Source organism: Saccoglossus kowalevskii, chromosome 6, assembly GCF_978046115.1.
Source record: "Saccoglossus kowalevskii chromosome 6, keSacKowa6.1, whole genome shotgun sequence".
NCBI classification, from domain to species: Eukaryota; Metazoa; Hemichordata; class Enteropneusta; family Harrimaniidae; genus Saccoglossus; species Saccoglossus kowalevskii.
In genome coordinates this window covers 37,485,831-37,502,664 of record NC_140646.1, presented here as the reverse complement: position 1 = coordinate 37,502,664, position 16,834 = coordinate 37,485,831, and the positions used below count along the sequence as shown (strand labels likewise).

Below are 16,834 nucleotides of genomic sequence, written 5' to 3'. Positions count from 1 at the left end.
GACTTTTTATCTCAATGAATGTCCTAAAATTGTCTTCAAGACTTCTGTTAGTGACTTTTTATCTCAATGAATGTCCTAAAATTATCTTTAAGACTGCTGTCAGTGACTTTTTATCTCAATGAATGTCCTAAAATTATCTTTAAGACTTCTGTTAGTGACTTTTTATCTTAATGAATGTCCTAAAATTGTCTTTAAGACTGCTGTCACAGTGACTTTTTATCTCAATGAATGTCCTAAAATTGTCTTTAAGACTGCTGTCACAGTGACTTTTTATCTCAATGAATGCCCTAAAATTATCTTTAAGACTGCTGTCAGTGACTTTTTATCTCAAAGAATGTCCTAAAATTGTCTTCAAGACTTCTGTTAGTGACTTTTTATCTCAATGAATGTCCTAAAATTATCTTTAAGACTGCTGTCAGTGACTTTTTATCTCAATGAATGTCCTAAAATTATCTTTAAGACTTCTGTTAGTGACTTTTTATCTTAACGAATGTCCTAAAATTGTCTTTAAGACTGCTGTCACAGTGACTTTTTATCTCAATGAATGTCCTAAAATTGTCTTTAAGACTGCTGTCACAGTGACTTTTTATCTCAATGAATGTCCTAAAATTATCTTTAAGACTGCTGTCAGTGACTTTTTATCTCAATGAATGCCCTAAAATTATCTTTAAGACTGCTGTCAGTGACTTTTTATCTCAATGAATGCCCTAAAATTATCTTTAAGACTGCTGTCAGTGACTTTTTATCTCAATGAATGCCCTAAAATTATCTTTAAGACTGCTGTCAGTGACTTTTTATCTCAATGAATGTCCTAAAATTGTCTTCAAGACTTCTGTTAGTGACTTTTTATCTCAATGAATGTCCTAAAATTATCTTTAAGACTGCTGTCAGTGACTTTTTATCTCAATGAATGTCCTAAAATTACCTTTAAGACTTCTGTTAGTGACTTTTTATCTTAATGAATGTCCTAAAATTGTCTTTAAGACTTCTGTTAGTGGCTTTTTATCTCAATGAATGTCCTAAAATTGTCTTTAAGACTGCTGTCAGTGACTTTTTATCTCAATGAATGCCCTAAAATTATCTTTAAGACTGCTGTCAGTGACATTTTATCTCAATGAATGTCCTAAAATTGTCTTCAAGACTTCTGTTTGTGACTTTTTATCTCAATGAATGTCCTAAAATTATCTTTAAGACTGCTGTCAGTGACTTTTTATCTCAATGAATGTCCTAAAATTATCTTTAAGACTGCTGTCACAGTAACTTTTTATCTCAATGAATGCCCTAAAATTATCTTTAAGACTGCTGTCAGTGACTTTTTATCTCAATGAATGTCCTAAAATTGTCTTCAAGACTTCTGTTAGTGACTTTTTATCTTAATGAATGTCCTAAAATTATCTTTAAGACTGCTGTCAGTGACTTTTTATCTCAATGAATGTCCTAAAATTGTCTTTAAGACTGCTGTTAGTGACTTTTTTTATCTCAATGAATGCCCTAAAATTTTCTTTAAGACTGCTGTCACAGTGACTTTTTTTAGATAATCTGCTGAATTGTCTGCTCGCGTTCTCACTTAATGAAAACACCAGTGTTTTGCGCCCTCAACGAATCATATCACGGAAAGATCAATAAACAAATGGAAAGATCAATAAACAAATTGAAAGGTCAGTTGACAAAATGCCTCCCTTCTGGTAAATACATTTGCTTTGTTCCTGTTTTTCAGTGTGTTTTTACGCTCGAGAAGAAGAGAACGACAAACGATTTATTGAGATTTCGAAGAGCAAGAAATCGCCAACTTGTTAGGTCAAACAAGACCGAGAAATCATTGGTTCATGTGTATGCGTTTAGGAACTGGTCCGCCCCTTTAACGACGATGTCAAAAATGCCGACGCCACAACGGCATATTCTGTTCACACACACATTTTAACAACGTTTTCAAATAGAAGGCGTCGTGACAATGGCTTATTTCGTCCAGTGAGAACACCTTTTTTGGTTGAACAATGTACAAATCATAGATAATTTTGGGTAATTTATAGTACTGTGCAGCTAAATGCTCTAAATTAAAATCGAGTTGATATGCAGTGTCAACCACAGACTGTGAATTTAAAACCAAGCTATCATCTCTGAAACATTAAGTCCACTAAACACAGTGCATACTGTACTTTTTAGCCAGTAAATAATTTTAGCTAATCTGTAATTTAAAAGAAAGAATATTCCCAAAATGAGATTGTTGACACTAAATTAAGATTCTATTAATTTGTACATTAAGCAAAATTCGCTGAAATGGCATATAGATATTTCAAAGTGTTTTCAGTATTTTTCTTCATACATACATGCCCCACCAAACACGTTTTGACGATATAACGGTAATGCACATTATATTATCAAGAACTGTGTTGGTCCTCTAGAGTTTTGAGTAAGTTGAGTAATTGGTCCAATTAGTCAACGTTTACTAAGGTATAGATGCAGGTTCGTGGGCACTTGGGAGTGAATTTCATTTTTTTTTTGGTTTTTATTACCCAAACAGTCCTGGCTATCGACTGTTAACATTTCGCAGCATTATGAATAGTGGAACATACTCAAAATACGATTTTAAAATATAGAAAACAGGTACAAAAATTCTCTCTTTTGAATGCTTAGCAAGATTTAGTAAGGCTATGCATAAATAATCAAAAAGGGACATGGTGAAAAAAAAAGTAATGACGGGATTTGAAGTAATGACGGGATCTCTGTAGTCCTTCGGGGGATGAGTTAATGTTCTATTGGGGAGACTCACTTGATATGGAATCACCACCAAGCAAAATGTGTAGGATTATTTCAGATCCAAAAGAACCATTGTTAGTTAATCTCATATGTCTACTAACAAGAAAACATATACACTGTATATTTTGCTACACAACGGTTATTCGCAGTTTTTGTACTCAATCGCTCAAAGGCCGGTAAGAAAAGGTCAAAATGGAAGACAACTATTGTAAATCGAAACAGGTTTCATTTAACTACGAGCAGACGAGACGGGTCGATACAAATTAAAACGAACCCTGACCTCTGGAAATACCTCATTCATAGAGTGCCTTAGTACCAGAGATCGCCGAGCACGGCCGCACAACGTACTTTGCGACATCGCTACAGATGCATGCTAGCTGATAAGGGGGTTTCCGATAAGGTAACCAAGATGGCATCGCAGAGTGCGTGATTTTTCCGCGGTGTTTAAAAACAGCATCTTGTTGCCGATGTTTCTGTAATTTCCAGGGTACTTTTTGTTTTTAATTAACCGAGCATTTTACGTTTGTGTATTTTGCCACTGAAAAGTGAGTTATCGATGACAGCATAGCAATGGTGTTTATTCATTGCATCGCAATGCTATCAGCACGGTGATTGTTCAGCGAAACGAAAAATGTATAATTAGTCAGTTTTATAATGCCTTTGGAGAATAAAAATGCGTGAAAAAAAATACTTAATAGTACACCACTGGAAGATGCCAGGCTAGAAGTTGTCGAAATGTTGCGAGATAAGCGTGAACAAGTTTACTTATCATTTACAACTGTATGTTTTTTGTATTCCGCTTGCATGCTGGAAGCGTCTACGTCTTGTCTGTTTTTTTGTAGCTTGCGAGACTAGTTGATAGCGCTTGGGGTAAGTTATACAGGGTCGCGGACAGGGAGTAACACATCGCCGTAACTGAGGCCAGCAACTCATTTGCATATAACATCAACAGTGACTTGTCAATCAAAGAGCAACGTAAACAAAATTACGGGACTTTTAACCACATATGCGTGCCTCGGTTCCCTATATTTTAAAATTGATTTTGAGTATGTTCCTGCATTGACAATGCTCCGAAATTTTAACACTATCTAGCCAAGACTGTCTGGGTAAGAAAAAGCAAAAAAAAAAAAAATTCACTCCTAGTGCCTACGAACCTGCATCTATACCTTAACATGTTGTTCAATCATGAATTGTATTAGAAAGAACAGTTATACACTAAGTTTAAATGATAAACATTGCTAGGCTATTTTTACCCATATTCTAAAGAAATATGCATGAACACTATCTAGATAGAAAGTTTGGGATTATCAATGATTAACCATAGACTTTTTCTAGTGCCTATGGATCAACTTGATGAGAAAAGCACATTGTTGTGAATCTATTGTCTGATTTAAAGAATAGCTAGTGTTATGGTTTCCAGTCCTCCTCTCATTGTTCACTACTATTATTCACTTGGTAACAATAGAGTGACACCATTGCATGATTGTTTAAATGAAACACTGGCTGAGTAGACAACAACATGTCAAGCGTGACTTTTAAAAGACATAAGCATCTTCTTGAACAATCTACTCTACATTAATGCAAATAATTTTGTGTAATCTTCCTACACACGACTGTAACAGGTCAGCTATTCATAAAATGGATGTTTGGAGAGACAGTGCTGATTCAAAAATGGTTCCATAGAATTTTTTTAGTAAGGCCAGACCTTTTTTATTCCTTGTTTCTCGAGTTTTTATAAGGCGAATTTTTTGAGAAGGACAAGAAAATAAATAAAAAAAAATTTTTTTCTATTAGATTTCTGTGATTCTCAAAGAATTGTTAGTGAGATCATTGATCGGAGAGAAGAAATGAAATTTTATTCCATGTATAACCTTGTTTCTCATATGGCCTAACTGCATTTAAAAATTTGAAATTTGCCACTAAAAAAATAAGTTCTATTTTACATGTACACATAGATATAAATTTAACAGTAAAAATAGTGAAATTAGAACTAATGAAATTATCAATACAATTATAGTAAGGTCAATATTTCAAATTTTCAAAAATAAATCACAAACAAAAAAGATCACATCAGACCATTGAGTGAAACATTAGGAATTTTAAAAACTACAAAAATCAACAGATGTTTTTATATCCTGAATGAATTAGGATGGTTTAATGTTTCATAATGTCAGAGCTTTCAGATAGACTGATGAATAATGCAGTACAGCATAGCAACTGTTATAAGACGATTTTTCAAATTAATTTAATTTTAAAGTAATGGGATGACCAAACTTGTCAATTGTCATATACTGTAAAATACTTTATTTTAGCTGGAATTTCATTTTCACTGAAAAGACTTTTTGGCTGTTTTATACGGAATTTATTTTCACTGATTTTTGACGAGTTGAATGTAAAATATAGAAAAAAAGGTATATTTGCTTGATTTTATTTTCACTGAATCATTCCTTCAGCGAAAATTAAGTATTTTACAGTAATCAGCTTGTACATGTATAACTTTAAGACCAGTGAAACTTGTCACATCCAGCACACATCATTACTATATTCTTTGTTGCCTGAAAAGTCATCTGTGTCAAATCATGCCTAGGGTAAAGCCAGTAATCACGATACAAATACTTAAAGAGTTGTTGGTAAGTTAGTAGCAGTGGAATGGAAGCAATTCATAGTGGTCCACTCAACCATAGTGATGAATAGACTTGAAAGTCAAAGTCAATATAATAATGGAACCAACAAGTCCCATTAGATGTACAGATATTTCAATATAAGGGTAGGCACAATGAAGTCTCACTTCAAATCACTGAAAGTTGCATACCATAGATAGAAGACAAAACAGGTGAACTCTTTGTAACACAAGAACCAGTAAGTAGAATAAAATGTATCAGTAATATTGCCCACTTGGTGTGAAATCACCATACAAAACTGCAGTATTCGTCAAATCCTACAACATATTTTGTGTTGGTTTTTGGATTTTCAACAGTGCTTAGATCTCATCTCAAATTTATTCTAGAGTGGTAATCAAATTTAACTTTCTAAAACTTTCTTAACTTTTCATAATTATATACCAACAAGTACATTTCATGGTTTAATTTTTTTCAGACCAAAGTTTTGATATAATTTTATTTGAATCATGATAGTGTTTGACCTTATGGCAGTTCCTGCAAATTAGGGCATTGACATTAGAATAAACATAGAGTGTGTAGTTTGATCTATGCCACCATTTGAATATAATAACAGCAAAAAATGTTCAAAATAACCATATATATATATATATTTAAATAAGTACTTACTCTACTGCCAGAAGCTTTAGACATGTCTTGCCAGTAACAATCATTACTCCATTACACAATGATGTATGTTGTAGACTGGTAAGACCAAACTAGAAAGAAACAATCATGTCAAATATGTCAAGGTGTTACACCACAAATAACAGGATCACCAGTTAAAAACATTCAGAGCACCCTCTATGATAAACAAACTGATTTATGTACGATTTGTAATCTTGAACACAGATGGTCATTGGTGTAACCATTCATTCTACTTGCTTTAAATAAAGTCTGTTGTATTTTATTTTGAGAGATACCTAAATATGATATTTATTTCAAATCTGAGTGGGCAGCCAGACAATTGGTTGAAATGTATAAAGGTCTGATGTTGTCCTCTTTTCACTGACAGTCACTTGGTTCACTCTAGGGAAGGTGATCAGTAAAGCTGTGAAGCAGGTACAATCATTTATAAATTGTCAGGCAAGGGCATTTTCTGCATTCTCATAACATGCAGTCTAAAACATGTGGCATGAACATCACCTGAATTAATATTTTGAAAGATTCTAAAATGGCACATACATATACAATGAATTAAACAATGTAATGTGCTGATAAAAAAAAATACTCTGAAATGAAACAATACTGATAATGTTTTAATAAGCAAATTTATGCTTATTAGCAATTCCCCCCTTGTTAAAAAAAACAAAAAAACTCTATTTTCATCTGAAGGGGCAACAATCCCCCTCATAAATACAAAGCTGGAGAAAACATTGCTGAAATGATATCTGACAACTTGACTTCTTTACTCTCAATTAATTATTTGACCTCCTGGATTGTGTGAAAATGTATATTGACTACCGGGTAGGTTGTTTAAAACACTGGTTTGATTAAACAATTCAACCAACAATTCTTGACACTCACAAATGGGATTCAAGTTCAATTATACCTGTGTGATTGTAAAAACCCACTTAACAATAACGATTGATTCCAAAATATACAAAGCAATTATAGGGATGCCATGACCTACTTTGCAGGCATAGATTGCACCCTTATTCAGTATGGCAGGTCACACATTTCTGGCAAATAAAACAAGATGACATCAGCTGCTAAAAAAAGTTATGTAAACTTTCTATGATGAATAAATTATATTGATGATTTGGGAGAGACTACACAATATACCGGTAGTGGTAATAAGTTAGAATTAATTTAAGGGTTAATCAGCATGTGCTAGTTGAAGCATGGAGCTAAAAAATTGGTGACTTCTCTGGTACATGTCTAGTACATGACCCACAAAAGCCAATTATCACTCTCTCTATTCAGAAGAATTTTGTAAAGTTCAAAAACATAGATCCTCTAAACATTTTTATTGCTGAGTTTAGAGGAGCCATTTCTAGCACACCATCTATCTTTGGAGACTATGCCCTGGTTAATCTATTACTAGTGTTTATTTAGTGGTAAAAAACACACATTATTTATATTTGCACAATGATTAAAACTGTTCATGATCAATTGGAAAAGGGGTGTGTTCCTTCAATATTAGGAATATATGCAGGTTAATCTACAATTCCATGTCGTTTCTTTATAGTCTCCTGGTTCATATATGGTGCAGAAATTAAAAATTTTAAAGTCATCAAACAGAATATATTTTTTCAAGAATGTAGCATTGTTTTGTAATTATGTTCAGTGAGTCATAGAATTTCATTATTTCATACAGACAGGATGATTAGAAATGTTATGAGAATAGCAATTGTTGCATCCCAAATTTATATGTCAGTGTTTTGTATAAACAAGGAATAACTGAATGGTAGATTTGCTGCCGACATAATAGTGAGTTATGCTACACCAGCTAAAGGCTTTCACTTCCTCAATTTGGTCAATTTCATCATATAAATGAAATCATCAGAGATGACAGTATATTAAATAAATGGTAATTAAAAATAATATAATAATTAAAAAAAATATTCACAAGACGAGCAGAAGATACCTACAAACAATTTTAATACAAACATTTGACAGATTTATTAAAGAACGTTACACATGATAATAATGAAGTCATTTCTTGGGGAATAAATTTCTTTAAATATCTGTTAATAAATTGAATAATTAATGAAAATAATAATTTATAAATCCTTGATAATATCTACTAAATTATAGTAGTTCAACAAGTTTTAACCTTCATCAAATTAGTATTCTAGTTCTACTAATCGTGAACACACGGTCGGGACACACGGGAACAATAGAAGGATTCAAACTAGTTAATTGTAACATCTGACGTATTGATTCAATGATTTGTCAGCGAGAAATGCAGGAAAACGTTTGTATACAATATGCCTTACCCCACCGCCGCAACCAACCGACACCAGCAGCACGACCCCGGAGCACGACCAGGCAGAGTATGCCACCCACACTACCAACCCGGCACAGAGTATGCCACCCCCAGCCTATGAAATTTTGTGTTTCTCGAAGATAGCGACATTTCCTCTGACAGTGGTCGCAGGAAACAGTATTACTTACCCTCGACTTCTTTCGTAAATAGGCAAAATGATAGTCAACGATGAGTTTGGCTTGAATATCGGTTGTAAACGTTTGGATCAACAAGCAAAATTACACCGCCATTTTCCCAAGTAAGACATGTATGTGCATTGTGGGTAAATATTTACTCCAACAAAAAATCAAGTTTGGACGGTAGATGGCGCACTTACTATAATCCAAAATGATGAAATGGGATCGATGAAATGATACTGTATAACTGCAAGTTTCATTCTCTGCATTTTCAGCGAAAACCTAAGTTACATTTATACTACATATAACAATAAAACAATCATAGATACACAAGCCAAAGCCTTATAATCAAATTTAATCAGAATATTGTATTGGAAAACCATTTTCATGGTTTACCATATTCAAACTAACTCGGAGATGGCAGCAAGAAACATTTTTACAGAAACTCCAGTTTGGCTGACGCAATACTATTCGTTTCAACAATATATCCGACTCTGAATATACTTTTAGTTTCGATGCGAAATTCATCACATGAAAAAAACCATATCATACTAGACTACGAAACTTACAGAATAATGTGAAGTCATTCTTCTATCTCGTCAACATATTTTTAAAATGAGTCGACTCGCTATCATTAGGTTTAATTATCACCATGCAAGTTCTTCCTTCAAGGCACAGAAGGACTGTGTTCGAGAATATTTTTAAGTTGTTTGTAGTTACCTTCTCTCACTCGAGACGATGAGGGCGTATATTTATGACGACTCGGACCACGGTGAGCTAAATACGATGGCTCATGCAATTCGTCATGATGCAACTTATTAATTACTTTTAGTCTCGATTCAAAATTTATATCACATGTTTAAAACGCATACAAATCTTTCTTTACGAATCACCACAGTTATAAATTAAAACGAAGATTACTCATATACTAGTTAGCAATATTAGGATTCCTATGTTTTGGTTAGTTTGTTTGGGGGATATTTACATTACTATATACTACTAACGCATCACTGGCAACTTGCACAAGGTTTTCCATTTCGTATGAAATTATTCTTTTAGCAACATGATCAATATGTTCTATACTAGAACTGGTCGGTACATTGTGCCGTAACATGTTTTTTTGTCGACTTTGAATAAATACTACGTTAGTCACACGTTAAACAGACGGGATAATCACGAAAAATAAACTAGCTTTAATAATTTGTTATCTTAAATATCTTAAATTATCAACAACCCCCATTCATCTATAACTCATCACGTGCAAATAAAGTACATGACATAGCTATAATAGATGTGTATGTTTTTATTCCGGGGGGCATTTGATACATAGCTGGGTAAGGAGGTGCCTCTGGGTGCTCAAAAATGTGACCATTTTAATACCTGGATAGTGGCAAAATCTATACCCATATTTATACCGAAGTACCATTTCTGTCATCACTGTTTATTTCAAATAAAATAGTTACCGTATTTGCTCTATTAGAAGAGCAACTCCAATAGAAGCACATGTAAGCCAACAGGTTTCACTGAGGAATGTGCGCCCTCTTCTATTCCGTGTTAAATCTCCGTTTAAATGTTTATTGCCTTGTTTAATTTCCGGGTTGTTCATATGGGTCTGAGGCCGGGATCTGAAGTGCAGATATTTGCTCATATACGAACCCATAAGTATACCAAATCGGAAAAATATTCCCTTGATCCTCAGACAAATAATATATTTGTTGTCAGAGCTTTATCTGTACATGGAGGTAATCTGTTTTTACGTCCATGATCTGTATAAAGTGACTCTAGCACTCACTAGACACTTCAAAAACGAATAATAGCTGATGGATGATTATCTGATAGAAATATATACTGTAGAAGTAAAAATATTCTCTGGGCTCACATTTTAGCGTGTTTGGCGTTTCGCAGGTCTTAATTTCACTGAGATGTGAAAGGAACAGTGCGTTTGCAGGCTATATGTTTAACTTTGTTTATTCACTGGTCTTAAATTTAGCGATTTTAGGTAGCTGTCATCGTCAAAAATAAAAAAAACAGCGACTCGTAGAACTCACCCTCTCCGGTAAACGAACCTCATACCATCGGTAGTGCGGCCACATGTTTCATCCACGATTCACAAAACAATGAGAGATGTTAATGTGTCTTGGTTTTGAATACAATGCTTTGTCATCCATCACTACAATCAAACTCCGTAAACGTTTTAGAAAAGTTTAAAATGTATTCCCTAACATTCGGCCGGAATCATTAGAGTAGTATTTATCGCAGACTCAGTAATTTTCACAAGGTCTGACAATGAGTCTGTCATGTAATACAATGACTACCCCGTAAGTCCATTATGTCCCTCTGTATCTAGGCATTGTAAAAACATGTTAAAAGAAGGTTTTGGATGAGCTAGCAAAGAATTGTTTATTCAAAAATATCATCGTAACACGTATATCGAAGTAATTTCAATGGTGAAAGTTTTCTAACTTGTTTTTAAGACATTGTAATTATGACACTAGGATGCCAGAGGTATTATATACTAATAGTTTATATTATAATGTTTGTATCGTAGTGTTATAGAAATAGAAAACATATCATTGAATCACATACTACTATTTTGCCATCATAATAAAAATTAGTTCCTAACAAATTAGTAATGATTGAAAAAAATACCAGCACTGCCATGTCATTACACCTTTGGAGTAATGCCGAGACCAGGATTCGAACCTGGGTTATTGCGGCCACAACGCAATGTCCTAACCACTAGACGATCACGGCGAGCTAAATGCACTGGCTGTTTGGTCAAGAATAGTATTTTAATCAGATTGGGATGTGTTCTGTAGTGGGTTTGACCACCACTTTTCTAAAACAACCTGGTCCCAGAGGTAAGAATATGACATGAATTGAAATGAAATGGAAACATACATTTGAATTGCAGGGTACATCCCTAAGCAAAATAATCTTGTTGAGCCCAGATCTTGAGATTTTTTGACCATTTTAAAAATGAGATGTCCTAACCACTAGACGATCATGGCGGGTTAAATGCATTGGCTGGTCGGTCAACAAAATTATTTTAATCAAATCAGGATGCGTTCTGTAGTGGATTTGACGACCACGTTTCTAAAACAACCTGGTACCAGAGGATATATTGAAGATAATATTTGGTAATCGTAGTCCTAAATAACTATTAAAAATAGCTAATAGTTTATTTATTTATAAACTACTATTTCTGGTACCAGAGGGTAGGATATTACATGAATTGAATTGGAAACATAACTTTGAATTGCAGGGTACTATCACTAGCAAAATAATCTTGTTAACTTCCAATTTTAAGTTTTTGGTCATTTTAGCAAAATTTAAAGCAAATTTGTGTCGAAAACGCCATATTATGTGCCAAAGAGCGGTTTCAATGTCGGTCTTTTTGCGCCAACTGACTGCGTAGCTCTCCCAGAGAGTTGTGTACCTTGTTTTTAAGACATTGTAATTATAACATTAGGATGCCAGAGTTATACTATAGTGTATAGTATAATGTTTGTATCGTGATGTTATAGAAATAGAAAACATATCATTGAATCACATACTACTATTTTGCCATCATAATAAAAATTAGTTCCTAACAAATTAGTAATGATTGAAAAAAATCACCAGCACTGCCATGTCATTACACCTTTGGAGTAATGCCGAGACCAGGATTCGAACCTGGGTTATTGCGGCCACAACGCAATGTCCTAACCACTAGACGATCACGGCGAGCTAAATGCGCTGGCTGACGCAATACTATTCAATTCAGCTATATATCCGACTATAAATGTACTTTCAGTTTCGGTGAGAAATTCAACACATGAGAAAATAACATATCATACTAGACTACGAAACTGACAGAATAATGTGAAGTCATTCTTCTATCTCGTCAACATATTTTTAAAATGAGTTCATTTGCCATTATTAAGTTTAATTATCACCATGCAAGTTCGTTCTTCAAGGCACAGAAGGACTGTGTTCGAGGATCGTATTTAGGTACCTACTCTTACGCGACACGTTGAGGGCGCCTGCTTATGAAGAGTCACATGACTACAACAGCCCATTGACCACATGCAACATAATAACTTGTCTTTACATTTTCAAAACCAAAATCACATTGTCGTGAGCATCATTTTAGTTTTATTCCTTTATTTATCACCTAAGACAGAAAACATTAACAAAAACTTGCAAAATCAAAACACGGAACAAGTTGATCCTGCAGATCCTGCAAATACATGTACATGTATATATTTAGTATCTTATAAATTTCTTTAAAAGGAAATGATGTCTGGTTGTATGATATTTCCTAGAACAAAAATCAATTTTTATCCGAACATTGACATAATCATATTATTCATATTAATAAATTTTGTGACAAATGTTTTTTTATTTAGCTTACCTAAAATCATACTCCTAACCGATAGACGATCACGATAAACTGGATTGCGCAATAGATCTTAGATTCAACTACTAGTACTAAGGCTACTCTTTCGGTACCAATTAGTTTGAAGTTTATTCGGGGATACTTTGGTACGATGTTTAGTGACACGGTCAAAATTTGGTATTTTTTTACCTTAAATAAACTTTAGTTTAATTTTTTTAATATTTCAAAATATTATTAAAGTAGCGACCAGGGAAATATATCATTTTCTGGCCATTTTTGTGATATTTTTCACGAAGCTTCTTTTAACTAATACACATCGCCCTGATGTATTAAAAAGTAAAAATCAGTCATGGTTTCTGTAAAAATCGAGTTTTAAAGGCGAAAATAAACTCGCTGTGTCCATGGAGGTAAAATTCTATCTCCATGCTGTGGCTAATTGCCAAGTGTTTGTAAACATCCACTTGAGACATTTGTGTAATTAGTTGTGAGTGACAATCTGAAGTCAATAAAAGCCGATTTAGGTGATGGTAATGTTGACAAATAATCTTAAACCAGCATGTCCATTTCCTTTTGCAAACAATGTAATAATCTTAGCATACAACTATTACATTAGCGTTAAAGGCATTAGACGACGGCCATTGGTTGTTTAGCCGGAAGTAGTATCATTTCAGTCGCGAAATTCAAACTGTAAACATTGCGAGACAGGTTACGGTTTCCACTTTTAACTCGACTGTGCCTCTATTTCTCCGTTCAAACAATTTTCTATCTTGAGCGGTATGATGTATAGTTCTTACTGAATAGTTTTTATAATTCGGGGTTGTACAGAAAGTGTGTTTATGAAACTTATTTCGACCAGACTAACGCATCCTGTACATGCGCCATCTTTGATTTTTACTCGTATGTGTGGGTCACCGAAAACATCCAAGCCATCCTCGTAAACTAGCTGCAATATCATCGTCCACGGCACAGAAACTCGCAATAGAGGGATCTTATCTCAAGTAAGTATGAGTATATTTATTGTTATTTTCAAAGTTGAGAGTGACTTATTCGATTATGAAAATGTTTCATGATTGTGCACTTGCACTTCCCTATCGACGATTGATTTCAACAAAAACATGTCCCTGTATGCTTCGAATTTCGACGACAGACGGCGATTAGTCGAAAATAAACTGCGATCGCTCCATATTTATATCGTAATTGTCATGTGTCTATGGATTTTATGTTGAGAAATGTTAACTCCGAAAAAAAAAAAGATGGCCGCTCGTGTTGTGGACCGGAATGCGGGGTACGGACAGAATCCCGGATTGATCGTTCTGTATTAGTCGTCTTCTAGAGGATTATTGCAAATGTGTATTGTCCGTTATACTTTGCTGAAGTACTAGTACTTCACACGAGTAATACTACGAGGCGTTTTTTTCATGTATGGACAACTTCACAAGACAATAAAACGGCATGGGGGAGGGGGGAGGGGGTAACCGCTCTTACGGAAAATTGTGAATTTGATTTACAAAAAAATCACCCATAATTGGCCAAAATAATTGAAGTAAAATGCCTTACAGTGGAATTTATATAGTAACAGTCTAGTCTAGTATCATTCATGAATTTCTTAACAATAATATAACTGCAATACAGACACTTGTAAATTGTATTTTAGCTCCATGCCCACAACACTGCAAATAACTTTTGATTTGAATCGGAGTCAATTTTACCTGCTACTATAAACATAAATTGACCAGGTCAAATTTAATTTACATTTTTTGTTAGTTCTGCTCAACTTTAAACATTTACTTGAACTGGGATATATTTAAAATAATCATGTAAATCTGTTTTCCATTCCAGTATATCAAGCAGAATGAGACAAAAAAGGTGACGAATTGATTTACAGCAGGAAGACCCCTGTATATTATGGAAAGATGTGAAAAAGAAGGAAAATTTTAGGACTGATCACAATCTGGCATGTCATTTGTTGGAATTAGCTTTGCTAGTTCAAACACTGGACTGTGCTACAACCATTTATTTCCGGATCGAGATAAGATGTCAAATAAGTCTGCTGCAAATCTATGAAATTTTTGCCATGGCTGTACTTGAAAACTCATACCGCAGGATATTTTATTGACTGCCACAGTTCATAAGGACCTCAATAGTGACACCAAACTCAGCTTATGGGCCCTTTAAGATGTATGTGTATGTCCTGTGAAAATCTTGGACTGAATTTTGGTACACATTAGCCACTGTCTATTATTGATATCAACTTTGCATCTGCTTGTCGTACACATCCTTGTTAATTCTTACATGTATATTAAAAAACCTGCTTCCAGACACATATGTTCCAGTTGAATTAAATTTATTTAAAGGCCCAGGTATACTATAAATACGCTCCTAAACAATAGGGATCATTTCCTTGCTTGTCACGCTGTAGTAAACAGCTCCAGCCAAGCTCCGGTAAAAACGTGTTTTCTTGAACTTACAGGTCGATTATGTCGTGCCAAAGTGGATGCATGTGACTATGAATATCACAGCAGTGACTGTGTGTAATATTTATGACAATAAATTGTGTACGAGCTGAGATTTTGGCGGATAAAAGTAAAGAACATGAACCGGGGAAAGGGATGCGTGACTAATCTTGAATAATTACTACTGTCAATCAAAGTTATGTGATGTTGGACCGCTGAAACAGGATGCATCATAGGCTACGCAAGTGATTAACACCATGCATTAGAATAGCCACACCTCCAATTCACACTTGCCCGGGGCAAGTGAATTGGGCCTTTAAATGCAGTTACAAAAATTGTGTAAATGAAGTTCATACAAAGGTTGTGACAAAAGGTGTGCACATGTCAAGATTGTTGAAGAGTGGCTAAACTGTTGACATGCCCTCAAGTAACCTAGAGAAATGTATTGTAAATGGATAAATGTAAATAAAAACAAATCACCAATGTGTAATTTTCTGTACAGATTTTTGTAATTGTGTTCTGACATCTCTCTCCCTGGCAACCTCCTGGACTCGCATACAGTCTGTTGTTTCCCTGCTTGTTATATTTTCATAATAAATATAATTGTTGAAAAAAAAATTATATTTTTACTTTTTAGCAAATTATTGAAAAACAAGAAAACTTGAATTGAGGACAACCATCTTTTCTTACCAGTTTCTAGAAACAGAATGAACGATTCATTTAAAAATAAGGATGAACTTCGCCACATCCCCACTGTATGCAGTTACCTGTCTATCACTCAGTTTAGACATGCACTGAAAGTTGCCAATAACATGTAAATAATTTTACTTGAAAGGCTAAATTTAAACAAACCTGACCACTTTTGACTGGAATTTTTCTCCAATTTACAAAATAACAATTTAAATGAGGAACAAAAACAGACAGCTGAATATTCATTTCAGTATTGTTTTCTACTGTTCATTTTCTGGCTGTAAGCATGATGGACTGTAACTAAGGCCTAATTATGTGGATCTGTATTCAGTAACGGGTGGATTTTGTCTTTTTTAATAGAAACTTTTATGAAGTTAAATGATCTATTTATCATTAGAAAGTCTGGGAGAGATGGTGAAATGCAGACAAAAAATTAAATTTTGAAAACCAAAATCTACATGTAACCTTACAGAAAAAAAATTGAAAACATACTTGAAAGAGAAAATCAAAAAAAAAATTCACAGCAACACTGTCATGAAAAAAAAAATGTAGCTCATAACCAGGTGACGGAATAAAATAATTTTTACACAAGTTCAACCCCCCAAATTTCTTTTTTCCAATGGTCAACCCTATTACCAAATATAAATGTAATCACAGAAATATTCGCATCACAAATCAAAAATGGGTTGCTAACTGGGATTGATGAAAGGTTTACCACATGCACCTAATATATACTAGTAATATACCAGTTATATGTGCTACACTTGAAATCTCCAATTAGAAATAGA

At 34.1% G+C, this 16,834-nt stretch overlaps 1 protein-coding gene, 1 long non-coding RNA gene and 2 other non-coding genes across 4 annotated transcripts in view; 1 reads left to right on the top strand and 3 right to left on the bottom strand.

Annotated features, from left to right (window-relative positions):
• The window catches only part of LOC100369769 (AKT-interacting protein-like), a 28,198-nt gene extending 19,556 nt beyond the window's left edge, over window positions 1-8,642 (bottom strand). The window contains exons 1-2 of the mRNA XM_085500494.1: window positions 8,535-8,642; window positions 6,045-6,133 (exon numbers count right to left, since the gene is read on the bottom strand). Coding sequence (XP_085356620.1) covers window positions 6,045-6,068 — 24 coding nt within the window. The 5' untranslated portion in view covers window positions 6,069-6,133; window positions 8,535-8,642. The remainder of the gene's footprint in view (window positions 1-6,044; window positions 6,134-8,534) is intronic.
• A 2,562-nt stretch (window positions 8,643-11,204) lies between these two features.
• On the bottom strand, window positions 11,205-11,276 carry TRNAH-GUG (transfer RNA histidin (anticodon GUG)). The gene has a single exon. It is a non-coding gene; the product is annotated as a tRNA-His (tRNA).
• Window positions 11,277-12,176: 900 nt separating this feature from the next.
• TRNAH-GUG (transfer RNA histidin (anticodon GUG)) lies at window positions 12,177-12,248 on the bottom strand. The gene has a single exon. It is a non-coding gene; the product is annotated as a tRNA-His (tRNA).
• A 1,341-nt stretch (window positions 12,249-13,589) lies between these two features.
• LOC144343254 (uncharacterized) lies at window positions 13,590-15,224 on the top strand. The gene is made up of 2 exons (XR_013418923.2): window positions 13,590-13,901; window positions 14,743-15,224. It is a non-coding gene; the product is annotated as an uncharacterized LOC144343254 (long non-coding RNA).
• The last annotated feature ends 1,610 nt before the right edge of the window (window positions 15,225-16,834 follow it).